At 42.7% G+C, this 25886-nt stretch overlaps 1 protein-coding gene across 17 annotated transcripts in view; it reads left to right on the top strand.

The window, feature by feature from the left end:
- PXK (PX domain containing serine/threonine kinase like) overlaps positions 1 to 25886 on the top strand; it is a 92990-nt gene that overhangs the window by 52580 nt on the left and 14524 nt on the right. For all 17 annotated transcript variants that reach the window (XR_004029733.1, XM_003257235.4, XM_012497281.2 and 14 more), the window contains exons 5-16: positions 4150 to 4227; positions 4704 to 4777; positions 5327 to 5401; positions 8585 to 8689; positions 9245 to 9346; positions 10629 to 10790; positions 11195 to 11312; positions 12886 to 12964; positions 17530 to 17578; positions 22604 to 22681; positions 23206 to 23292; positions 23771 to 23840. Coding sequence is in view for 16 of the 17 variants with exons in the window: in XM_003257235.4 (XP_003257283.2) it covers positions 4150 to 4227; positions 4704 to 4777; positions 5327 to 5401; positions 8585 to 8689; positions 9245 to 9346; positions 10629 to 10790; positions 11195 to 11312; positions 12886 to 12964; positions 17530 to 17578; positions 22604 to 22681; positions 23206 to 23292; positions 23771 to 23840 (1077 nt within the window). In the remaining variant the exon portion in view is untranslated. The remainder of the gene's footprint in view (positions 1 to 4149; positions 4228 to 4703; positions 4778 to 5326; positions 5402 to 8584; positions 8690 to 9244; positions 9347 to 10628; positions 10791 to 11194; positions 11313 to 12885; positions 12965 to 17529; positions 17579 to 22603; positions 22682 to 23205; positions 23293 to 23770; positions 23841 to 25886) is intronic.

Genomic DNA, 25886 nt, shown 5'->3' with positions numbered 1-25886 from the left:
AGTCTTGCTCTGTCGCCCAGGCTGGAGTGCAGTGGCGCAATCTCGGCTGACTGCAAGCTCCGCCTCCCGGGTTCACGCCATTCTCCTGCCTCAGCCTCTCTGAGTAGCTGGGACTACAGGCGCCCGCCACCACGCCCAGCTAATTTTTTGTATTTTTAGTAGAGACGAGGTTTCACTGTGGTCTCGATCTCCTGACCTCGTGATCCGCCCGCCTCAGCCTTCCAAAGTGCTGGGATTACAAGCATGAGCCACCGTGCCCGGTGGAGTAAGGGGGTTTTAATGTCCACGCAAAAGTCATTTGGACCAGAAATCAAGAGGCCTGTATCCTGGTCCCAGCTTTGTCATTAGCAGCATTTCCTCTTTGTGGGCCCACATCCTGACCTATAAAACAAGAGGCTGGGGAGGGGGAATAGACCAGGGAGTGCTGAAGTTCCCCTTTTAGGCCTAAAGCCCCAGGAATCCCTTGAAAAGGTAGGACAGTAGTGGACTCCAGGATATAAAAAGGGAGAGAGTGGGGAAAGAGGACTATATTTAGAACAACAGCAGGGTATTTGGTGAGGTTGCAGGCCTCTCTGCAGTGCAACCTGCTGTAGTGGACTAGGGGTCTGGACCCTAGCTCCAGTGCTAGAGGAGTCAGTGTTTGTTCCCTGCAGTCATTCCATGGGGCTGTGATCGAGGAATTCAATGACTGCTCGCACTGGGGGCGCCTGGTACAACTGAGCTCTGTGGGAAGCACAGGATGGACTTGAAGGCTGTGCTCTCCATTTCCTGTCTCCAGCTTGTTTATCAGCACTTTCTGAGCATGCAGTTTTTCCACATATGTCAGTCAGTTCCTGTGTCAGAACTAGAGGGCAGATGCCTTCCGTCTCATGGATTTCATGTTCTAATGGGAGAGAGTTTCCACATCTGCTGAACACAATTGAACCCTTGATTCCTGCTTCATCAGATACTTATTGAGCATCTACTGTGTGCTAGGTGCTATGTATACAGCCAGGAGGAAAGAATAATTCCCCCACTTCCTACTCCATGACAGTTACACAGGGAGATTGACAGGTGATGGCTGTGGCAGAGTAAATGTTACTCTGCCAAGGGAGCACCTTGGGGAAGGGGGTGGGGGCATGGATGATCCACACCTAAAGTTGAAAGAAGGCTTCCCGGAAGAGTTCATTCCTACACGGAGATCTGAGGGGTGAGTAGAAGGTAGCCAGGCCAAGAGGCAGTGGTCAGTGCTCTGGGCAGAGCAGCTTGAGAAGATATATCCTGGCTTTACCCTTCCAGCCAGAGCATACAGTCTAGTGGAAGAGAGTAGCCCTAATAGAGGACATTCGCAGGTAATCCCATAAGAGAGGGACACATAGAGCACTGAGAGTGTACAGAGGAGAGAAAGAAGGAGAGAGGGAGAGAGTCCTGGCTAATGGAGCAGAACATCTGGGCTGAGTCTGGGCCAGATGGAAAATACTGAGGGAGTGGGGGCAGGCCAGTCTTTAGGGGCCATGGTAGGCAAATCTCAGAGTGCAGAGAGACCCCACACACTGTGGGAGATAAAGCCAGAAAGGTAGGTTAAAGCCAGAGGTTGGTTGAACACTCGGTTTATAAGTTTGGTCTTGATTTGGGCAAGGAAGTGGGGAACCAGTAAAGGCTTCTAAGTAAAGGAGTAGATATTTAGGGTTGAAATGTGTTGCCTGAGTCTGTGGAAGGAGGGGGTTATTATTTGGCACATGATAGTCATGCAGTTTATTTGACAGTAAATCACAGTTCAGTGGGAAGAAATTGTCCTTTCTCCAATTCCCCGTAAATGAAGAAAGCTATTTCACAGTCCTCAGTTTATCAGTGAGAAATCCAGTATGTTCCATCTGTTCACAGCTATTTCCCCTATTCCTAAAACAATGTATGGCACATAGTAGCATACGGTAGATATTGCTGAATAATGATTTTGTAGGGAATTCCGTGTCACTGTCAGTCTTTTAGAATGACATTGTACACGTTAGAGAATTATTTTTCATGCTCCTTCTCAGAGTTGATATGAATGATTTTTCACTTAATTTCCTTTTAAGTTTCTTTATGTTCGAGTTACTTTGGAAATACTAAAAACACTTTATATTAACATGAATTATAGAAGAGGTACAAAGTTTCCAGTGTTGATAATGAAAGTCTGTGTGTTTCTGCTGCACCCAGATCTTCCAGATGGTTTGTCACACTCCGGGGTAGTTAGAACAAATGTGAATGGAGCCAGTTTTGTATTTGGTCATCACATCACATGTTTTCTTCTGAGTAGATGCCATTGACACTTTACATATTGAGTCAGTAAACAGATAGCTAGTAAATTGTTTTCTTCCCTGATCTCTTAACTCAAAATATACTATAAAATATATCCAAATGATATTGTTTGCCAAGCTCTTGACATGTGAATTCCAAACAAGGTCATTTTGACACATGGAGAGCATTTCTACTGAATCCCTCATGCCTCACCAGTCTGCCTGGAATGTAGTTAATGCTAGGCAGAAGTGAAATTCCACAGTGCATTTGGAGGATTGCTGTTTGCTTTCAAGGATCTGGAGTGGCTTCATTTACTCACTGCAATGAGGGGAAATGGCAAATTACAGATGTTGCTTTTTACAGGAAATGTAAAAGCACAGCTATTTTCATAATTTCTTAATGCAGAGAATTTTAAAGAACTTCCTTTCTCATTGTCTTCTTAAAAGGGGGAAGCATTTTCATGATAAATGAACACAAAAAGAGGATGGATTTTTTTTTCCCAGTAAACAGGCACTCGGAGACTTTCCACAATAGAACCATGTTGTTGCTGTACACTGGCTTTTATTTCTAGTATATATTTAAGGCTAATCACTTTTTTGTTGATGAAAGCTATAATTCCAGATGGGATAAATAGTACTTGGAGCAACATTAAATACTGTTCCCAGCTGACTTTAGAACACGTTTTGAGTTTTGGGCTTGGGTTGTGGTCTGGTGCATATACTGAATTCTTGGCTTAGACCAGCTAGATTACATATTCTAGATTTTCCAGTTTTGAAAAATATACATTTTCACATTATTAATAATTTTTAAAATAAACTTTACATTTTAGAATAATTTTAGATTTACATAGAAATTGCAGTGGGCTGGGTGCAGTGGTTCATGGTTGTATTCCCAGCACTTTGGAAGGTCAAGATGGGCGGATCTCTTGAGCCAAGAGTTTGAGACCAGCCTGGGTGAGATGGCAAATACCTTGTCACTAAAAAAAAAAAACACACACACACACACCAGAAATTAGCCAGGCGTTGGGCGGGTATGGTGGCTCATGCCTGTAATCTCAGCACTTTGGGAGGCCGAGGTGGGCGGATCACCTGAGTTCAGGAGCTCGAGACCAGCCTGACCAACATGGAGAAACCCTGTTTCTACTAAAAATGCAAAATTAGCCGGGCATGGTGGCGCATGCCTGTAATCCTAACTACTCAGGAGGCTGAGGCAGGAGAATTGCTTGAACCCAGGAGGTGGAGGTTGCGGTGAGCCGAGATCGCACCATTGCACTCCAACCTGGGTAACAAGAGCGAAACTCCGTCTCAAACAAAACAAAACAAAACAAAAACAATTTAGCCAGGCGTGATGGCCCATGCTTGTAGTCCCAGCTATTCGGGAGGCTGAGGTGGGAGGATCACTTGAGCCCAGGAGGTTGAGGTTGCAGTGAGCTGTGATTGTGCCACTGAGTTCCAGCCTGGGCAACAGAGTGAGACCCTATCTCAAAAAACAAAAAACAAAACTAAACAAAAGAAGTTGCAATGATAGTACAGAAAATTGCCATATACTTCTCACCCAGTTTCTCCTAATGTTAATATTTTATATAACCATGGCACATTTATCAAAGCTAGAAGTGAATATTAGTAATGTTACTATTAACTGTGGGCTTTATTCAGATTTTACCAGTTTTTCTGCTAGTGTGCTTTTTCTATTCCAGGGTGCAATCTAAAATCCCACATTGCATTTAGTTTGTGTTTATTTTCTTTCTTTATTATTATTATTATTATTATTATTGGTAATTAAGTTTTTAAAAAAGGTCATAGACTATGAGGATTTATTTACAAGAATAATATCTTCAGCATATGGCCCTTTCCTGATATGTCTGACTAATGGGTTTCTAAAATGTCTTTGCAGAGATTGCCTTACAACAGGTTTCCATGTTCTTCCGATCAGAACCAAAGTGGGAGGTGGTGGAACCTTTGAAAGACATAGGTGAGACATTGGCACCCTCATTCTGTTAAAAAGACAGATCACAGAACTGGATCCTTAGTCATGCTTTCTGATATGTATCCCAGGAACATGCTTAAATGCAGGTGACTTTTTCTTTTTGCATCCCAACTGCTTGAGGATACAGCTGTTAACTGTTAATACTTAATGAACCTTGGTTAAAGCCCCATCAAAGGATTTGGATGGTAATAACTTTCAGAAACACCATTCCTTCTTCATCTTTTTCACTAAATCTAAACTGAAGTGCTATTTTCCTGCCTTTTCCGTGAATAATTTCTTCAATTACTGTTTCTTTTTAAGTATAGCCTTTACTGTGTCAACGTTATCAAATGGTTCTTTTACTTGTGCCTATGTAGCTGCGAATAATATTGCCAAACTTAATTTTTCTTGATTACTTAGTGAAACATATCAATTGTTGCAAAAATTGTGCAGCTCTAAGCACATTTTTGCTTTTATGGCAGGTTGGAGAATAAGGAAGAAATATTTCTTGATGAAGATTAAAAATCAGCCAAAGGAACGGCTAGTGTTAAGCTGGGTAAGCTAGCTTTTTGCTTCGGTCTCCTTCAGTGACTTTAGATGGGTTAATGAAAGCAGATTTGACAAGAGAATTACAAAATTGTACTGTGCTCTTAAGTGATGATGTAAAGGTTTCCTTGGTCCATGTCAAAGAAAAGTCATTTTGAGTCATTTTCCTGTGCATTTGGTTATATAAATGCAATTATACTTGGTCAACTAGTAAACATTTGGAAAGAAATAAGAACAGCTTAAAATAATTCTCTGGAATCTCTTTAGGGTTTATAGTTTTGGAGTTTACTTCCAAAAAAAAATACTTGGGCATTACTTTATCTCTTTGACTTTGAGAGTTTTAGTGATACATTTGGTTAATGGAATTAGATAAGATTACAGTTAAGTCTGGTATTTTTACACACTGCTTCTCCAGAAAGGTCTTGAGGCAGCCAGACTTAGTGTTGTTTTCATCTTTGGTTTCCAGCCATATTTTGGATAATAAAATTAAAAGGAAAGACAAGGAATTTTTCTTTTGGTGACCAAAGCAGTACCCTGATATTCCCTTCCATGTTTTCAGGCTGACCTTGGCCCGGACAAGTATTTGTCAGATAAAGATTTTCAGTGTCTAATCAAACTTCTGCCTTCTTGTTTGGTGAGTATATGTCTTTCTTTTATTCTCAGTGCTGATGACAGAGTCACAGTATTTTTTCTGGGTGAACATGGACAGAAAAGCTGGAAAAGAGAATGGGGAGATACAGTGGATTTCAGTTCAGACTGAAATTGTGTAGGGCTAATCTCTTAGATCATAGGCTATTTGAAATGGCATTCATGACATCTGCACAACCCATGAAGCATAGTAATTTAAATATAGACTTTGAATTTTAAACAAAGATGAGAGTAGGGAAGCAGCCACTTCTCCCAGCCTCTTGTTCTTGGTGAAGGTGTTTATATCAGTGGAACTGAAAGATACTCTTTCCAGCCTAAGAAAACAGAACTAATGAGGATTTAGATAAGCTGGGTGAAGAAAAGGCAAAATAGACATTTTTCTATCTGAGTTAACTACCCTCACAGGCTACCCAGATGACCTTTAGGAATACATGATATTATTTACGCCACTACACAGCTCTAATCCAGGGCCTTCAGTGCAAAGAACCACACTGATATATTTCAAAATATGTGCAGAATGTGTTCAGCAAAGACTAATCTGGCCAGGAAATTGAGTTAACGTGGACATTCTTTATCTTGTCTGCATGAAGATGTAGTTCCCTGGAATGAATCACTAGCGAACTGAACACAATTAACGCTGACTTGTGCACTTGGTTTGGCAAGTTTGTTTTTGGCCGTATAGTGTCTTGTCAAGCTAGCAAAACCAAGCTATTAATGAGGTGCAATGTGAGGCCAAAAAGACACTTTAGTCTTAGAGCTTGATTGGTTGTGTGACACAGGCTGTCAGGACCTAGTCCTAAATTTCTTTTTTTTTTTTTCTTTTTTTTTGTTTTCAAGATGGAGTCTTTCTCTGTCACCCAGGCTGGAATGCAGTGGTGCGATCTCGGCTCACTGCAATCTCCACCTCCTGGGTTCAGGCGATTCTCCTGCCTCAGCCTCCCAAGTAGCTGGGATTACAGGTGTGCACCACCACACCGGGCTAATTTTTGTATTTTTAGTAGAGATGGGGTTTCACCATGTTGGCCAGGCTGGTCTTGAACTCCTGACCTCACGATCTGCCTGCCTTGACTTCCCAAAGTGCTGGGATGACAGGTGTGAGCCACTGCACCCGGCCCTAAATTTCTTTTAATAGATGTGCTTCTTTAAAAAAAGAAGCATATATAAATGGTGCATAGTAATGGTAGCAAAGTCAGAAGGCAGATAAGCAAAAATAAGAAAATAAGCCGAGCGCGGTGGCTCACACCTGTGATCCCAGCACTTTGGGAGGCTGAGGCAGACGGATCACGAGGTCAGGAGATTGAGACCATCCTGGCTAACGTGGTGAAACCCTGTCTCTACTAAAAATAGAAAAAATTAGCCGGGCGTGGTGTCGGGCACCTGTGGTCCCAGCTACTAGGGAGGCTGAGGCAGGAGAATGGTGTGAACCCGGGAGGCAGAGCTTGCAGTAAGCCGAGATCGTGCCACTGCAATCCAGCCTGGGCAACAGAGCAGGCTCCGTCTCAAAAAAAAAAAAAGAAAAAAAAAAAAAAGAAAAGAAAAGAAAATTCACCAGTAATCCCAGTCAACCAGAAGTATGAACCAAAATGTTCAGTTGTTACTTTTTAAGAATTTTTATGATAAAAAAGTAAATTATATATGTAGTGCTTTAAAACCTGATTTTTTTTCATTAATGGTGTACCATGAGCATCTTTAGTTGTCAATAAATATAGCATCATTATTATGGGCTGTATAGAATTATCATTGGCTATACCTTAGTTTACTCAATCTTCTATTGACATTTAGATCACCTCCAGCTTTTTGCTCTTATTTTTTAAAAAAGAAAAAAGCCATAGTGAACAATTTTTGCTAAACATTATACCCATACTTAATTTCTTAAGGTAAATACCTATAATTTATAACCAATGTGTAAGGAGATATTGTGAGACTACATATTCTGTTCTTTATCAAGCCCACTAGCATTTTAGCATTTAATATGATTTTCTAACTCTATTATTCCTTCTGTATTTACTTATTAGTTGGCATTCTACTCTAAAGAGCTTCTCTTCTCCCTTTTAAAAAAATTTGTATTAGTATGTACTCAAGGAATTTTATTCTACCCATTGTGTTTCTTTTTGGGGTGTTGAAAATGTTCTATAATTAATTAGATTGTATGATGGTTGTATAACTGAATATACTGAAAATAATTGACTTGTACAGTTTAAACGTGTGAATAGTAATGGCGTGTGAATTATATCTCAATAAAGCTGTTAAAAAGTCAGCAGCAACCATTTTGATGTGATGATCAGGAGAACTTCATGATCAATTACTGTATTTTCCCGGGTACACCTTTCCACCCTGCAACCTGCTGCATGCCAGCCTCCAAAATCCCTCCATAGCTCAGCTCCCATTCGTTTAAATTTTCATGATACTCCTTTGAGCTAATGAACATTGTAATACCTGTCTGGACCCAGTTTGTTTCATGTAACCAGAATTCTAGGGAAAAAGAGCACTTGCCTTTCACTCATTAAATAATTTGTCTTTTCTCCACCCCAGTTGCTTAATGTCAGTTTCCCCATCTGAGGAGGACACTGTGAATCTTTATGTTGCAAAAATCTATAGAAGGGTAGGAAGATTCATGCCAGCTACTGTGGAAAGGGCTGAGATTCCAGAAGATGCTACTTTTGCCTGTTTTCAGGCCAGTATGCTTCTTGGCTTGGCACCCAAACAGCAGTGCGGAATGTTAGGCAAAGCTGTGAGCAAAGACACATTGATCCTGGTCTCCATTTGGCTGTTCTGAGATTTGGCTGTATTCTTTACTGATTTACAGAGACAGGATATTAACACTATTATCCTCAAAACTCGGACATTTTATCTCTTCCACCACACTTTTGCCTGACTTATGAGAGTGCACACACCAAAGAGGACCCCTTCATTTGTGGAGTTTACCACATCCATTATCTGTTTCCTGTTTTCCTTTTTCCTACAGTTTATGTCCCTTCCTCCATCTGAAAAAGGAGGAACTAGCTGGTAACTGAATAACTTGAAAATGCCATGTGTTCAGGGAATATCACTACATTCATATGCAACTAAACCACCACAGTGCTACTTGACTCCGCATAACCAGATCCTGGATTTAAAAGTACCTAGTTCCTGACGCAAATCAGTGTGAATTTCTTTTTTGTTTTGACAGCACCCTTACATCTATCGGGTTACCTTTGCCACAGCTAATGAATCCTCAGCATTGCTAATTAGGATGTTTAACGAAAAGGGAACGTTGAAGGATCTGATCTACAAGGTACCTGTGCAAGTTCATGGTCATAAGGAATTCTCAAGTTCCTTTAGAACCTGTTATTGATACTTAGTCTCTAAGACTCCAGAGGCTAGGCCCTGAGGATTTGATGTTAGTTTTGATTTTATTTGGAATTTATTTTTATTCATGCAATAAAAACTCTACCTAGTTTGGTTAAAGAGCATTCCTTTTCCCATGTGAGGAAAGGTTGAACATTTAATAATTATGTCCATTACATTGCAAGCTGCTCTCTTAGGTCAGTTTTTAAGTTTGTGTTTTGCACTTAACAAAGCAGTACTGAAGAATTCGAACAATGTGCAAGACTTTGGGGTCTGCTAAGGGCAAGACCAGAAACATCTTCACTGGGCTAGAGAAGGGATGGAACCTGGGTCAGCCTGTTTCTATTAACAACGCAGACTGTTGTATTTTAAAAACTCACATCTTGCAGCTGGCCGTCTCTGGCGCCCCTAGCGTCTGTAGAATCCTGCCTGGTCAGGGAGTCTGTGTGCAGATATTGGCCCCTCTGCTGCTTTCTTATGTGTTCTTTGTTCTTTTCCAAAGGCAAAACCAAAAGACCCATTTCTAAAGAAGTACTGCAACCCTAAGAAGATTCAGGGTCTGGAACTCCAGCAAATAAAAACATATGGACGTCAAATATTAGAGGTAAGAGGTACTTTTGTTTAAGTTGCATTCAAATTTCATCCAAAATTGCATTATTCACCTGGATAAGTTCTTAAGTAATATCCAAAATCAATTAAGTTGTCTGATTACTTATAAACTGATTACATTGTCATATTTTGCCTCAACAAGTAAATATTTGAGACTAAGGCAACAGTCACTTAGGTCTACAAAATTCTTAAAGCTTTAGCTATTGCAATTTAGTGTCTGAGTTTTAAGAACTTTACTGTGTGGATACCAACTTTTATATTATCTTTGGTTGCTCTTTATCCCCGTGCCAAGGTTTTTGATTTTGTTATGTCATATGCATAGCCATATGGCTCCCTTACAGAAGTATAACCAACAGTGAGAAGCCTTTCCGACATCACCCTCTAGATCAGGATTCTCCAAGCTTCTGGGATTATGCAACCCCATCAGTAATAACCAATTTAATATCCCAATGTTATGTCTATTTAACTGTAAATTATATGTGTGTACTACTATGCACGTACATATATGTGTGTGTGTGTATATATATTATATTTGTTTGGATGGAGACAGCATACTAGTAATATATTTTGTATATTATAAGTTAAAAAAATAATATTTTTAAAAAACAACAACTAGGAAGAGAAGTTGTAATATTTTCTTGTAGTCCTTAGTGAATTGTTCTGGGCACCCCACTTGGCTATCACTGCTCTAGTTCACCAGGACGTTGCAGGGCTGTATCTAGGCATCTCTCTTACTGGGTAAGCCGCTGATTATTTACATGGCAGCCAAAAGATTTACTGCTTTTTCTGGGATCCTGTTGTGTGTTCCTATTAATAAACAGCTAAATATATTTGGAGGAGAGACTGAACTAGAGATGTTTTCTAGTTCAACCCCTTTTTCTGAATTACTGGCAGAAGCACTGATATGATAGCTTCACTCATCTATGCAGGAGGATCAAGACTTTGCCCTGAAGATAGCTGGCCTATTGGAATCAGAAAGTGCTTAAAGCAGAGACTTTTGGCATCAGAATTATTAATTCCAAGCATATGCAGGCTGCTTCTCTATTCTTTTGGGGAAAGAAAGAATTGATGTTGCATCTCACAGCTTCAAAACTAGGAAGCGTTCAGCTTCACTTCCTTTTCCAAACAAATGGGTAGAGGTGGCATTTTTCTTCAGGAATCTTCCCAGTGACCTGTTTGGTTTTGTTTCAAAACATATTGACTAAAAAACAAAGTTTAATTTGTCTTATATCTGAATGAGTTTGGGGAAAATGTAACTTTCCCATATGTTTTGATAGGTACTGAAGTTTCTTCATGACAAAGGATTCCCTTATGGGCATCTTCACGCCTCCAATGTGATGCTGGATGGGGACACTTGCCGGCTGCTAGACCTTGAAAATTCCTTATTGGGCCTGCCTGCCTTCTACCGATCTTATTTTTCACAATTCAGGAAAATCAATGTAAGTTGCTAAAGTAATGAAATAGCAGGTTCATTTTTAGGTGTCAATTATCCCCATGACCTGCCCATGTAGGAAATATGCACCAAGTAGTGAAAGGTATAGTTGGGACAGGCCTTGCCCATCAGCCCTTCGAGCACTGCTGTATCTCTGGGAGGCTGAGTTGAAATGGTGGGTGGGGTAAGGAGAGAGGTGGACTCACTCATTGGAAAACTGTGGAGGGTCGGACCAAGACTTTTGGGATACCTCATGATGTTTTACAAAAGGCTTTGGAGTTGCATTTACATTACCCATTAGGAGTGGGGCTATCCCTGGGCTTTGTTTCTCAGAGAAGGCTTGGGGCAGGAGCGCGGGGGTCCACAAAGCCAAAGTGAAGGGTGAACACGCTGCTGCTCTTTCTTCCACAGACATTGGAAAGTGTGGATGTCCACTGCTTTGGCCACTTACTGTATGAAATGACTTATGGACGACCGCCAGACTCGGTGCCTGTGGACTCCTTCCCTCCTGCCCCGTCCATGGCTGTGGGTCAGTATGGGGTTGGGAAGGGTCTTCTGGGCCCTGGTAGTATGCAGAGCCACTCATCCCCTTTCCAGAGTCCAGGAAAGATCCAGAGGAAGTTGCTATCCTCCACAGCCAGAAATTCTTACCCAATTTAAAAGTAGACCAAATTTGAGTAGTTTACTTAAATATACTTCTGTGAAAATTCAGGTGGCTTGTCCATTTGCCAGGCTATCTGAAATTTCTGGGAACTTTTCGTAAAATGCTTTAGAGCTTTGGAAGCAGGAAGATGTAGAGAGAAGTATGGCCTCCATGAGTGTGATGCAGAAGCCAGAGCCAGGCAACTTGAAGCCATTCTTGAGGACTCAGGCAGGTGTCAGCCGTCAGATCAAGACTGAAGTGAGACTTGTAAGAAACAAGAGAGGCCAGGCATGGTGGCTCACACCTGTAATCCCAGCACTTTGGAAGGCTGAGGTGGGTGGATCACATGAGGTCAGGAGTTTGAGACCAGCCTGGCCAACATAATGAAACCCCATCTCTACTAAAAATACAAAAATTAGCTGGGCGTGGAGGTGCATGCCTGTAATCCCAGCTTTTTGGGAGGCTGAGGCATGAGAATTGCTTGAACCCGCCTCTTAGGAGGTCGAGGTTGCAGTGAGCCAAGATTGCGCCACTGCACTCCAGCCTGGGCAACACAGCAAGACTCTGCCTCAAACAAAAACAAAACAAAACAAAAATGCCATAGGCCAGAAGCCTAGTAGATAAGAGCCTAGCAGGCCCAGACCTAGGGCAGGCAGGCAGGATGCAGACACCCAGACAAATTGGATCCAGGAGCTCTTACAGCATTACCTGTGGGGGCTGAGGGGAGCTGGAGGACAAGTGAGAGCAACTTTAGGAACGAGGGATGCAGGAACTGGTACAGACTCATCCAGGACCCTTTCATCCCCTCCACAGCCAGGCTGGCACACAGCTGGAGCAGAGAGAGGGGAGGGCAGGGTAGCTCTTGGACCCCTGTGCCTTGGAAATACGCAAGTCCACCCTTCACCAAGCATTACTGTGTCAAAAGAGGCAATTCAAGAGAACAGGCCCTGGGACTATATTGTGTTGAATTTGAACCGCTGAAACTGAACAGTGACGTATGGGTAAAAAAATCTGGCTGCTCCTGTTAATAGCATCCAAGGTGTTGGATGATGAGATATCAACAATTGGCATTTTGTGTGCTGGTTTTGATGAAAAGCAGGCAAGCAGCAAAATGTCTTTCAAGTTCAGAATTTTACTTCTGTGTAGTGTTTACATCTCTTTCAAGAGAACAAACACTTTTATGAATGATATCTTGAATCCTTCCTCCAATTATCTTTGAAATATATTTAGCTTTCTGTCAGCATGTAGTTTCTAAACCATTTCTTTTGAGTCATCGGTAACGCCAGTGTTGCCAACATTCCCCCACCCCACGTATGCCATCTGTCTGTGTGTGAAGATTTTTGACACTGTCCTGATCAGCCCGCAGACAGTTATTGCAAAGCGGTGTCAAACTTTTCATCAGCAAGTGGATTTGCCAGCGTGTTCTGTGGAACTAAACTGTGTATCTGTTCATTTCAAGTGGCCGTGTTGGAGTCTACGCTGTCTTGTGAAGCCTGTAAAAATGGCATGCCTACCATCTCCCGGCTCTTACAGATGCCGTAAGTCAATCATATGCGTTGGTTGTAATCTTGATAACTATGTTGAACATCAGACCACTGTGTCCAAGCACCTGGTACTGTAGTAAAGACTCTTGCGGTCCCTGCAGAGTTGGCGTGGCCTGCTTGCTGATGGGCACTTGCAGCATGATGTCCTCACCCTTTGTTTGTGACCTCTCTGCTCTCCTGGTCTGATGGCTATCCTTTAACATCTGTGTCATTTTCATATGTATCTCCTCACTCAACGTTAGCATTGTGTGTACGTACATTAGCATTAAGTGTGTGTACGTGTTGCAGCCCCCAGCTTAGGAAATACTGAAGGAGGGCCCTCTCAAGTGGCTCCTTTCTGACCCTGCATCAGCAAACCAGTTGGCCCCCAGCAAACCAGTTGGCTCCAGGAAGAGGGCAACGTGTTTCTGAGCACCCATGCTTTTGCTTGTGAATTTACTCACTGGGTACTCTTTATTAAACTCTAGCATGTACTAGGCACTGTTCTAGGGTCTTGGAGCTCAGAAGACATTTTCTCTGGAACTGGGTTATGAATAGATAACCAGGGCAGCTGAAATAGTGCTGTGGGGCCTTCCCTTCAGGTGCATTTTCCGTTCTTTCATGGAAAGGCAGCAGAGTGGTTAAGAAGGGTGTGCCTGGGGTCAGACAGAAGCTGGGGTGGATTCCAGCTTCACCACTTCTACCTGGGTGACCTTAGACAGTTTCCTAACCTCTGGAAGTAAAGTTTTGTGAACTGTGAAATGGGAATGTAATAAGTTCCCACCTGAGAAGGTAGTTGGGAGGATTTAATGAGGTGATTCCTAGTAGGGACCCGGCACTTAATATGTGCTCATTAAGTGTTAGTTATACTTACTACTGAATCAGCTGATCTTTTTTGAATATCACACACCGTGCAGTGTATCTGGTGCTTTGTCTGCACCAGCTTATCGTATAACAGATATACTCTGAAAACAATAATATGGGGAAATAAGGCAGGGGACGACTTGAAGGGCATGCAGGCAGAGTTCAGAGAAGGTAGAGATAACTTCAGGTTCCTGGTTCTTTCTCTCCACAAGTGTTTAGAGAGGGCCTTCTGGAGGCCAGCTGCTGTCCTAGGCACTATAATGAAAAGAGGAAACCAAGCCCCTGCCCCGTGGATGTGACATTCTGCTGTTCCACACACACTGAAGCGTCTGTCGCCAAACCAGCAACCATTAATAATAATGTAATAATGTGGGCCGGGCAGTGGCTCATGCCTATAATCCCAGCACTTTGGGAGGCTGAGGCGGGTGGATCACTTGAGGTCAGGAGTTCCAGACCATCCTGGCCAACGTGTGGTGAAACCCTGTCTCTACTAAGAAAATATAAAAAATTAGCTGGGCGTGGTGGCACACTCCTGTAATCCCAGCTACTCAGGAGGCTGAGGCAGAAGAATCACTTGAACTGGGGAGGCAGAGGTTGCAGTGAGCCAAGATCTCACCACTGCATTCCAGCCTGGGCGACAGAGCAAGACTCTGTCTCAAAACAAAACAAACAATGTGAATATGGAAAGACAGACCCAGTCTGGAAAACAACTTTCACACAAACTTTTCTAGCAAAATGCGCTTGTACTTAGGAAATTGCCTGTATACAGGTTGATTTACTTGAGTTTGCATTTATACTCCCCATTCCAAAGCTCTTACATCTTTCTCTCAGTCTTCCAGTCCTTAAGTGAATCCAAATATTTTTTTCTTCACCTAAGTCTTTCTACCATGTGGGCTTCAGCCATGAGAAGAGCTCCTGGACAGGCGTAAACCATGTTCAATTAAAATGTGTCCTCTGGAAGTAAAGAGATGTATGGCTGAGGGACAGACGGGGCCCTGAGGAGCCCTGTGGGGAAAGCTAATCCTGTCTTTTCTACTTGTGATGAAGTTCCAGTCTTCAAAAAAGAGTAATATAGCTGGGCGCAGTGGCTCACACCTATAATCCCAGCAGTTTGGGAGGCTGAGGCAGGCGGATCACTTGAGCTCGGGAGTTCAAGACCAGCCTGGCTAACATGGCGAAACCCCATCTCTACAAAAAATACAACAACAACAAAATTAGCTAGGTGTGTTGGTGTGCACCTTGTAATAATCCCAGCTACTTGGAAGGCTGAGGTGGTAGAATCGCTTGAGCCTAAGAATTTGAGGTTGCAGTGAGCTGTGAACTCGCCACTGCACTCCAGCCTAGATGACAGAGTGAGACCCTGTCTCAAAAATAAAACAAAGTGAGGGGCAGGCGTGGTGGCTTATGCCTGTAATCCCAGCGCTTTAGGAGGCCAGGGCAGGTGGATCATGAGGTCAGGAGATCGAGACCATCCTGGCTAACGCGGTGAAACCCCGTCTCTACTAAAAATGCAAAAAATTAGCCGAGCGTGGTGGCGGGCATCTGTAGTCCCAGCTACCCGGGAGGCAGAGCTTGCACTGGAGCGCGCCACTGCACTCCAGCCTGGATGACAGAGCGAGACTCCATCTCAAAAAAATAAAATAAAATAAAAAATAAAACAAAGTGGGGGCGCAGGATATTCAGCCAGGCATACTGGCACATGCCTGTAGTTTCAGCTACTCAGGAGGCCAAGATGGGAGGATTGATTGAGCCCAGGACTTCCTGGGCAGTCTGGACAACATAACAAGACTCCATCTCTTTAAAAAGTAGGGGAGGGGCAGGAGGCATATTCAAAGAAAGACTTACTTATAGCTGTTTCGGTGCTACCCAAGCAACCATTTCTATTCTTTGACCTGTTTTACCCAGCAGTTCAGAGTTGTTCATGCTATTGTTTTCCCTCTTTCCCCCCTCCTCCTCTCCTCTCCTCTCCTCTCCTCTTTTCTTTCCCTCCTCCTCCGCCTCCCTCTCCCCCTCCGCCTCCCTCTCCCCCTCCGCCTCCCTCTCCCCCTCCGCCTCCCTCTCCCCCTCCGCCTCCCTCTCCCCCTCCGCCTCCCTCTCCCCCCTCCTTCTTTTTGAGAGTCTTGCTGTGTTACGCAGGCTGGTCTTAAACTCCTGAGCTCAAAGGGTCCTCCCACCTCTAGCTCTGGAGTAGCTGGGACTACAGGCGCATGCCACTGTGCCCAGGTCACCGAGTTCATGCTATTGTTTTTTTCTTTTCTTTTCTTTTCTTTTCTTTTTTTTTTTTTTTTTTTTTTTTTTTTTTTTTTTTTTTTTTTTTTTAGATGGAGTCTCCCTCTGTCACCCAGGCTGGAGTGCAGTGGTGTGATCTTGGCTCACTGCAAGCTCCGCCTCCCGGGTTCAAGTGATCCTCTTGCCTCAGCCTCCCGAGTAGCTGGAACTACAGGTGCGCGCCACCACGCCCGGCTAGTTTTCGTATTTTTAGTAGAAACAAGGTTTCACCATGTTGGCCAGGCTGGTCTTGAACTCCTGACCTCAAGTGATCCGCCTGCCTCAGCCTCCCACAGTGCTGAGATTACAGGTGTGAGCCACTGCACCCGGCCCATGCTATTGTTTTTAATAATATACTTTTTTTTTTTTTTTTGGTCACATGGGTAATTTTTAAATCATTTTTTTTTTTATTTTTACCTTTTAGGTTTGGGGGTACATGCGAAAGTTTGCTACATAGTTAAACACATCACGGGGGGTTTGTTGTACATATTTCATCACCTAGCTATTAAGCCCAGTATGCAATAGTTATTATTTCTGCTGCTCTCCCCACCTCTCCCCCTAAGTAGAACCAGTGTTGTTTACTTTTTTGCAATAACATAGCTTTTTTTTTTTTTTTTAGACGGAGTCTCGCTCTGTTGCCCAGGCTGGAGTGCAGTGGTGCAATCTCAGCTCACTGCAGCCTCTGCCTCCTGGGTTCCAGGGATTCTCCTGCCTTAGCCTCCCAAGTAGCCGGGACAACAGGCATGCACCACCACACCCGGCTAATTGTTGTATTTTTAGTAGAGATGGGGTTTCACCATGCTGCCCACTCTGGTCTCAAACTCCTGACCTCAAGTGATCCACCTGCCTCAGCCTCACAAAGTGCTGGTATTACAAGACGTGAGCCACCGCGCCCAGCCAGTAACATATTTTTGAAGAGAGAATTGATTTCCTCCAAAAGCTACTACTTTTAAAAATGAAGCATGAGAAATACTTAGGAGAAAATTACTTTCCTGTTAGATTCCAATCAGGACAATTCCTTTCTACTTACTTGAACATTTTTATGTTACTGAACTCTAGAATAAATTTTATCCTCTTCTGAGGCAAGAAAAATAGCAGAAAACTATTCTATTTAGAAATATCTACTGCACATATTATTTGCAATATTTTTGCAAATTAGCATTCACAAAAGTAATTTCTTAAAAATATTGCCCATAGCGGGGAAACCTCCTCTAGTACACAGCTGGCCCAGATACCCTAGTAACAGTGGGAAAGGGGTCACACTGGGCCACCTGCAAACCCCTTTGCATTTGTTAATGAACATGGAATGGTGGATTGGGCCCGGGGCTGGAGTATGTGGTGCAGGGAAGGGAGACCTCATGGGCTAAAGGTGTCTTAATCTGCTTTAATCCTAGTCTGAGAGTGCACCTGGTTCAAGAAAGATTTTTGTTTGTTTCTTTTCTTTACAGATTATTCAGCGATGTTTTACTAACCACTTCTGAAAAACCACAGTTTAAGGTAAAGACAATTATATCGTTTTTTGGTTTGTGACATAATTAAGTTGACTTTGAAAGTTAGCTGTATTTTTAGCCAAAAAAAGAAAAGATATATAATAGGGAAAATTTGGAAATAATCTAAATGTCCTACAATTAGGGGCTAGTTTAATAATTTATGGTACATCTATTTGATAATATAATTAAAAGTGAAATTGATAAAGACATTGTAGTAATATGGAAAATGATTTAGGTTTGTGCTTAGGTATAAAAAATAAGATAATGTGTAAAACAACATATCTATCTAGAAACAAGCCTGGAAGGAGGTCTTCTCCTGGGAAGCAGTGGTGTTGTGTGTCATGGAAAGAGAATGGGCTTCGGAACCCAAAAAACCAGAATGATATATTACTTTGTTCTTACAATATTAGCTGTTATCTACAGCAGGGTTTTTCAACCACGGTATTTGACGTTTTGGGCCAGATGATTCTTTGTTGTGAGGGCTGCCTGTGCACAGTAGGATGTGAAGCAGCATCCCTAACCTCACCACTAGATGCCAACAATACTCCTTGCCCCCTTTCCTGCACTGTGACAACCAAAAATGTCTCCAGACATTGCTAAATGTTTCCTGGGGGGTGGTGTACAAAATTACTCCCAGTTGAGAGCTGCTGACCTATGGGCAAGCACTTAATCTTTGAGTCTGCATGTACTCGTGTAAAATTGGTGAGTAATGCATGTCTGTTGTCATTAGACAACTGAGGTCATCTATGGAAACTCCTTGTTTAGGCCATGGCTCTTGGCAGTGCTCACTGTGAGTGCGATTTTGTGTGGGAGGATAAAAGGTAATTCTCCCTCTCCTTTCTATATTCCAAAAGAACAAGTACTACTATTAGGATGAAAATAAATTTAGAAAACAAAAAAAAGAAAGAAAACCAAGGCAAGGTTAGAAGATTGTATCAGTGAGAGAGGTACATTCCTCTGTTCTGTTTTGCCAGTTAGAGGAATTCTGACAATAATAGCTTGTTTGGATCTGAAGTAGGAGAGAAAAAACATTTAAATTTAATGTCTTCTTCACTGAAACATCTTGGGAAATTTCTTCAGCCTTGTCAATAAATATATTCTCCTCCAACCCTGACAGTCCGACCTCTAGGATTCAGGAATTAGTACTAGACCTCGCTCTTCCCCTAAGCCAGAGAGCCTATACAGCAAAGATAGTATGATTTTAAAATCCAACATTAATTCTTGTATGTACACTGACTTTCTGGAAAGATATACAGGAGACTGGTAACATTGGTTTCCTCCATGGAAGTAGATGGGAGACTTCACTGTGTATGTGTGTATGTGCCCTTTTATACCTTTGGGATTTTAAACCATGTGACTGTATTACCTAATTACAGCTTTTTTTTAATTTGGAATTTTTACAGAATAATAAAGACAAAAAGTTCAACATGATCTGGGGGTCTTATCTTCCAGGACCGGACTCCTCATGGTTTAAAATGCTAATAAATTAAGAAATGGCCCAGGTGCGGTGGCTCACGCCTGTAATCCCAACACTTTGGGAGGCTAAGGCAGGTGGATCATTTGAGGTCAGGAGTTCCAGACCAGCCTGGCCAACATGGCAAAACCCCATCTCTACTAAAAATACAAAAATTAGCCAGGCTTAGTGGCAGGTGCCTGTAATCCCAGCTACTCGGGAGGCTGAAGCAGGAGAATTGCTTGGACCCGGGAGGCAGAGGTTGCAGTGAACTGAGATCACAGCACTGCACTCCAGCCTGGGCGACAGAGTGAGACTCTGTCTCAAAAAAAAAAAAAAAGAGAAATGATGGAGTCAGAGGTTGCAGTGAGCTGAGATCATGCCGGTACACTCCAGCCTGGGGAACAGAGTGAGACTCTGTCTCAAAAAAAAAAAAAAAAAAAAAAAGAAATGATAGGCTCAGACACAAACTGGGCTGTGGTTAGGAATGTCTCCCAACAGGAAAAGCTGGGAAAGTTTAATCTTGTAAAATTCAGAACATAAATCTCTCACAAAGAAAATATCTCTGAAGTTATAAAATAATAAATGGTTGAATTTGTGTGTGTTGCAATAAGCTTTATATAATTTTTAAAATTTTTTTTTATTTTGAGACGGAGTCTCGCTCTTGTCACCTGGGCTGGAGTACAATGGCGTGATCTCGGCTCACTGCAACCTCCGCCTCCTGGGTTCAAGCAATTCTCCTGCTTCAGCCTCCCAAGCAGCTGGGATTACAAGCATGTGCCACCACACCTGGCTAATTTTTGTATTTTTAGTAGAGATGGGGTTTCATCATGTTGGTCAGGCTGGTCTCGAACTCCTGACCTCAGGTGATCCACCCACCTCGGCCTCCCAAAGTGCTGGGATTACAGGCGTGAGCCACCGCACCTGGCCAATTTTTTTAATTTTTAATTTTAATTTTTTTTTTTTTAAGTAGGCGATTTTTTGTTGCCAGGCTGAAGTGCAGTGGTGCAATGACGGGGCTCAGTGCAGCCTCAATCTCCTGGGCTCAGGTAATCCTCCTGCCTCAGCCTGTTCAGTAGCTGGGACAACAGGCGCATAACACCACACCCTGCTAATTTTTTAATTTTTTCGTAGAGACAGGGTCTCACTATGTTGCCGAGGCTAGTCTTGAACTTTTGGCCCCAAATGGCCTCCCAAAGTGCTGGGATTACAGGTGTGAGCCACTGTGCCTGGCCTAATTTTTAAATTTTTAATTGTGATAAAAAATACAATATAAAATTTACTCTCTGAACCATTTTTAAGTGTACAGTTTAGTGGTGTTAACTATCTTCACATTGTTGTATAACAGATCTCTAGAGCTTACAACCTGAAACTCTATACCCATAGAATAATGACTCCCCATTTCTCCCTCCCCGCAGCTCTGGGCAATCACTATTCTACTTTGTTTCTGTGATCTTGACTACTCTAGAAACCTTATATAAGTATTTATCCTTTTGTGAATCATTTATTTCACTTAGCATAATGTCCTCAAGGTTCATCTATATTGTAGCATGTAACAAGATTTCCTTCTATTTTTAAGGCTGAGTAATATTCCATTGTATATATATGCCACACTTTTTTTATCCATTCATCTGTTGATGAACATTCAGGCTGCTTTTACCTCTTGTCTGTGATGAATAATGCTACAGTGAACATGGGTGTGCAAATATCTTTTTGAGATCCTGCTTTCGATTCTTTTGGATATATACCCAGAAGTGGAATTCCTCATATGGTAGTTCCATTTTGTAGTTTTTTGAGGCACCTCCATACTGTTTTCCATAGCAGCTGTACTACTCTACATTTCCACCAGCAGTGTACAAGGGTTTCAGTTTCTCCACATTCTCACCAACACTTGTTTTATTATTTTAATAGTGGCTATCCTAATGGGTGTGAGGTGATGTCTCATTGTGGTTTTGATTTACATTTCTCTAATGACTGAAGACGTTGAGTGTCTTTTCATATGTTTTTTGGCCATTTGTATATTTTCTTTAGAGAAATGTCTATGTCTTTTGCCTCTTTTTAATTGGGTTACTTATATTTTGTTGTTGAGTTGTTGGAGTTCCTTTGTATATTCTGGATGTTAACCCCTTATCAGACCTATGATTTGCAAATATTATGTCCCATTCCTTGAGTTGTCTTTTTACTCCGTTGTTCTTTGTTGCACCAGTGTTTTATTTATTTATTTATTTTTCTTTTTTTTCTTTTGGAGACAGGGTCTCGCTCTGTTGCTTAGGCTGGAGTGCAGCAGCACAATCTCAGCTCACTGCAACCTCTGCCATCCCAGGTTCAAGCGATTTTCCTGCCTCAGCCTCCCAAGTAGACTACAGGTGTGCACCATCACACCTGGCTAATTTTTGTATCTTTAGTAGAGACGGGGTTTTGCCATGTTGGCCAGGCTGGTCTTGAACTTCTGACCTCAAGTGATCCACCCACCTCAGCCTTCCAAAGTATTGGGATTACAAGCATGAGCCACCATGCCCGGCTGCACCAAAGTTGTAAATTTTGATGAAGTTTAATTTTTTTTCTTTTATTGCCTGTGCTTTTGGTGTCATATCCAAGAAATCACTGCCAAATCCAGTGTCATGAAGCTTTTCCCCTGTGTCTTTTCTTTTAGGAGTTTTATAGTTTTAGGTCTTACGTTTAGGTTTTGAATCCATTTTGAGTTAATTTTTGTTTATGGTGTAAGGTAAGGGTCCAACTTCATTCTTTTGTATGTGGATATCCAATTTTCCCAGCACCGTTATTGAATATACTGTCCTTTCCCCCATTGTATGTTCTTGGAACCCTTGTCAAAGATTATTTGACCATATCTGCAAGCATTTATTTCTGGGCTCTCTCTTCTTTTCCATTGGTCTATGTATCTGCCTGCATATCAGTACCACACTGTTTTAATTACTATAGCTACATAATAGGTTTCAAAATCAGGAAATGTGAGGCCCTCAACTTTTTCTTTTTCAGATTGTTTTGGCAATTTACAGCCCTTGAGAATTACTTGAATTACTTGAAACATATCATGTTTATTTATGTTTTAGTTTATGTGTTCATTGCTAAAAAATGCTAGAGAAGTGAGTGTGTTAGGGATACCGTAAGTGGCTGGAGTAGGATTTGAATGGAAAGCTTTAACTGATTTTATTCCAAATGACTTTTTTTTTTTTTTGAGACAGAGTCTCACTCTGTCACCCAGGCTGGAGTGCAGTGGCGCAATCTCAGCTTACTGCAAGCTCCACCACCTGGGTTCACGCCATTCTCCTGCCTCAGCCTCCTGAGTAGCTGGGTCTACAGGCGCCCACCACCACGCCTGCCTAATTTTTTGTATTTTTAGTAGAGACAGGGTTTCACCCTGTTAGCCAGGATGGTCTCCATCTCCTGACCTCGTGATCCGCTCGCCTCGGCCTCTCAAAGTGCTGGGATTACAGGCGTGAGCCACCGTGTCCGGCCGAAATGACTCTTGATAACCACCTGCTCCTTCATTTACTCCAGGACTTAGAAGTATCTCCAGCCACCTTTTTCAATGGATGATGTATTTTTCTCTCCTTTTAGATCCCTACAAAGTTAAAAGAGGCATTGAGAATTGCCAAAGAATGTATAGAGAAGAGACTAATTGAAGAACAGAAACAGGTAAATTGATAACGGTTCCTCTTTGCCTTTTAGTGTCCCCATCTTCTGCCGTGGTTTTTATAGTGATTGACATTTGACCGTTCACTCCACAAATATTTTAAGCATACTTACTCTCAGCCAGCCTTTAGGCTCTGCCCTGCAGAGCTGAATACTTGATAGTCCTGCCCTCAGTCCTGCTTAGTCTATGTGGGAAACAAACATGTCCAGGAAGGGCAGTCTGGGTTTCTGATCAGAGCATGCCGGCTGGTGGTAGTTGGGGGCATGCATTGTCCATGCTGTCTCACCACATTCTTCTTCTGTAAAAGAGGGAAAGGCAGGAAGGCATTAGGAGCATGAGAAAGGTCCTCTTCCTCTGGCATACTCCTCTACCTGGCATCCAGACCCGAGCCAGGAAGTAGACAGCCTGAGCAAGGAAAGATTTTTTTTATCCCAATAAAATATGGTTTGCCAAAACATGTTGGAGAAGATTTTCATTAGGAAGCTGCCTTATGTGGGATATGCTTACATCTTATGGTCTCTTAAAGATTCACCAGCATCGAAGACTGACAAGAGCTCAGTCCCACCATGGATCTGAGGAGGAAAGAAAAAAAAGAAAGATTTTAGCTCGAAAGGTAAGCCTGGTGTCTCTCTGCATTCCCTCTATGAGTTCTTGAGTACATGTGAAGAAAGTTCTAGGTTAATGGTGCCCATTTAATGACAGATGCTGTGCTATATCTCCTTGAAAGCTAAGACTATTTCCAGATGACTGGGGTGCAGCTTTTTTTGGAAAAAAAAAAAAAAAAAGAGCCATATGATAATCAGCAGAGAAATGGCCCATGTAGTTTCCCAGCTTGCTGGGCAGATTATGGCATAATGTAATTGGAGGAAACGATTGGCCTGAGATAGTAAAGTCAGCATTTTTTGTTTTATTTCCCCCTTTAGTTTTGGCTGTGACTTCTTCACTGTATTAAGTTATGGGACTGAATATTACCTTGTCTGTATCTAGTTTAATGGTATGCCTGGAAAATATTTTTATTCTAACTCCCAGCTTCACTGTGTTTATTCTTTGCTTTCCTCTCCCTTCCTCCCCCTTTTCTTTTATTCTTAAAGAAGTCAAAACGATCTGCTCTTGAAAACAGTGAAGAGCATTCAGTGAAGTACAGCAACTCCAATAATTCAGGTAACTGGTTATAGATGGTAATGGGGCCCAGGACCCAGAGATCAGGATCAGGAGTCTCTAGTTGGTCAAGAGGTCTTGAGTTCTGCTGACCAGAAACTGGGCAATGTAGTAATGACTACAGAGAACAAAATAACTCTGTCTCTAATGAAAGATTGCAACAGCATTCATAGGCTTACAGCACTCAAATGCTAGAAGAGAATTCTGAGGTAATTGGGTAACTCACCTTCTTCACTGATGGCAGCACTTGATCAACTAAAGACACAGGAGCATTAGTCATGGAAAGAAAACAGACCTGACTTAAAATGTAAGGCCTCCTATTTTTTAGTAGAGCCTGCATGAACAGAAATGACCTTAAATCCTGCCCGCCGCTCTGGACCCCATATGGTGGGAGGATGTGCCCTCCTGTGTGAATTAAGGAAAGGACTCGATGGTGTGTGGGGATGGCAAGAAACCGAGATGGTACAAAGAGCACTGTCCTGAGTTGGCAGTCCTTGCTGCCACTCCCAGCTGCCCTTCACCCAGCTCTGCTGGCTTTGGGCCATAACGTCCCATCTTTGGAAATCAGAGCCAGATTGAATGATCCCTGGGGGCCTTCCAGTTTTTCTAGTTTATGAATCTGTGAAGTAGAGCCCACATAGAGAAGGGAAGGTTTCACCTTAGTTACCAAGCAGTTTTAGCTTAGCCCTGGAGGGTCATGGGAAGGGGAGATTTTGGGGTTGAGGAATACCTGCTTATACTTTTAGGCAGAGGAAGGATAGAGCAGAGAGGGGGAATTTGAAGATGCAAAAGAGACGGTGACTGACAGGGGCACCATGGCAGGTAGAAAGCCAAGGGGTTAGCATCCAAAGCCCAGCTATCAGTCTCAGCTTTGAGGAAACCCATGCATCTCTTCCTAGCAGTAGGATTTGGTGGGGGCAGGTGAAGAGGCAGAGATGTTTAGAAGGGAGGAAATTGGGGGTATTCACAGGTCATGCCTCAGTCTTCTCAGTGAAGTCAGGGAGGAGAATGTCTGCCTGGGGCGGGAGGAGAAAAGTGTACAAGATGATTAGGCTGCAGCCCAGAGGGCTGCATGAGCCACAGCTGGAGAATGCAAGTGGCGTGGCCAGAGCTGGAGATTGGCAGCCCTGAATAGAGAAAGCCCGTAAACTCCAGAAGGAGAATGAGAGTCACACTGACACCACTGCAGAGTCCAGACTGGAGAAGGGCTCAGGAAGAGCTGCAAAGGAGAGGAAGGAGGGGAGGTCCCAATGAGGACCAGCGCGGGCTCCTCAGGGGTGAATGCTGTTGTGGCTGGCGGGTAATTTCAGTTGGAAGCCTATCTTCGCCATGGTTGATGGGAGGGACATGGACCAGTGATGGTCATTATTATGCTGAGACTCATGATTCCAACCAGCAGTCATTCTGTCCAGTAGCTAATTTTTTATACAGCAGAGAAAGCCTGACAATGTGCTCTCTACCTTCTAAGACCCTACCTGCCTGCAAAGCTGTGTCACATGCAGCCAGGTAGGACTCAAGGACTTCAGGATACCCCAGTGCCCTCAGGAGTTTAGGAAAATGAAGTAGCAGTTGATGGATATATACAGATAATTCCCAAACTTTACTGGAGTCAAGCAGTGAATCTTCTCCCTATTAAAATTCATTAGCACTACAAACAGTATAAAGACAGCATGCATTGAGTTTTACCTCCTTTTTCAGTAAAACACCCTCATATTTTATAGGGAACTGAAGGAATATTGCAAGTAGAAAAGCATTAAACTGGAGGGAGGTGTGGTTTAATCAGGACATTTCTCATCATGGCCAGTGTCCATGAGACACCAACATGTCCTGTGGGTAGTGAGTGAAGTGATGGCTGGGGCCTTAACCACACCAGCTCTGGTGGCTTCTCAGGCATGTGATGGCAGCCCTCCCTTTGGGTGTGTGTGCCCATCAGCTCAGAAAGCACCTGACTAGGGAGATTTGGTTAACCTCTCCATAGGATCTCTATGTGTGGGAGGGGGCTTTCTGTGTCCACAGAAAGTCTTATGTAGGAACCTCTGCTCATTGAGC

The sequence above is a fragment of the Nomascus leucogenys genome, chromosome 4 (genome assembly GCF_006542625.1).
Source record: "Nomascus leucogenys isolate Asia chromosome 4, Asia_NLE_v1, whole genome shotgun sequence".
Lineage (NCBI taxonomy): Eukaryota > Metazoa > Chordata > Mammalia > Primates > Hylobatidae > Nomascus > Nomascus leucogenys.
Note: the sequence above shows the minus strand (reverse complement) of the source record. Positions and strands in the feature narration are given on the sequence as shown.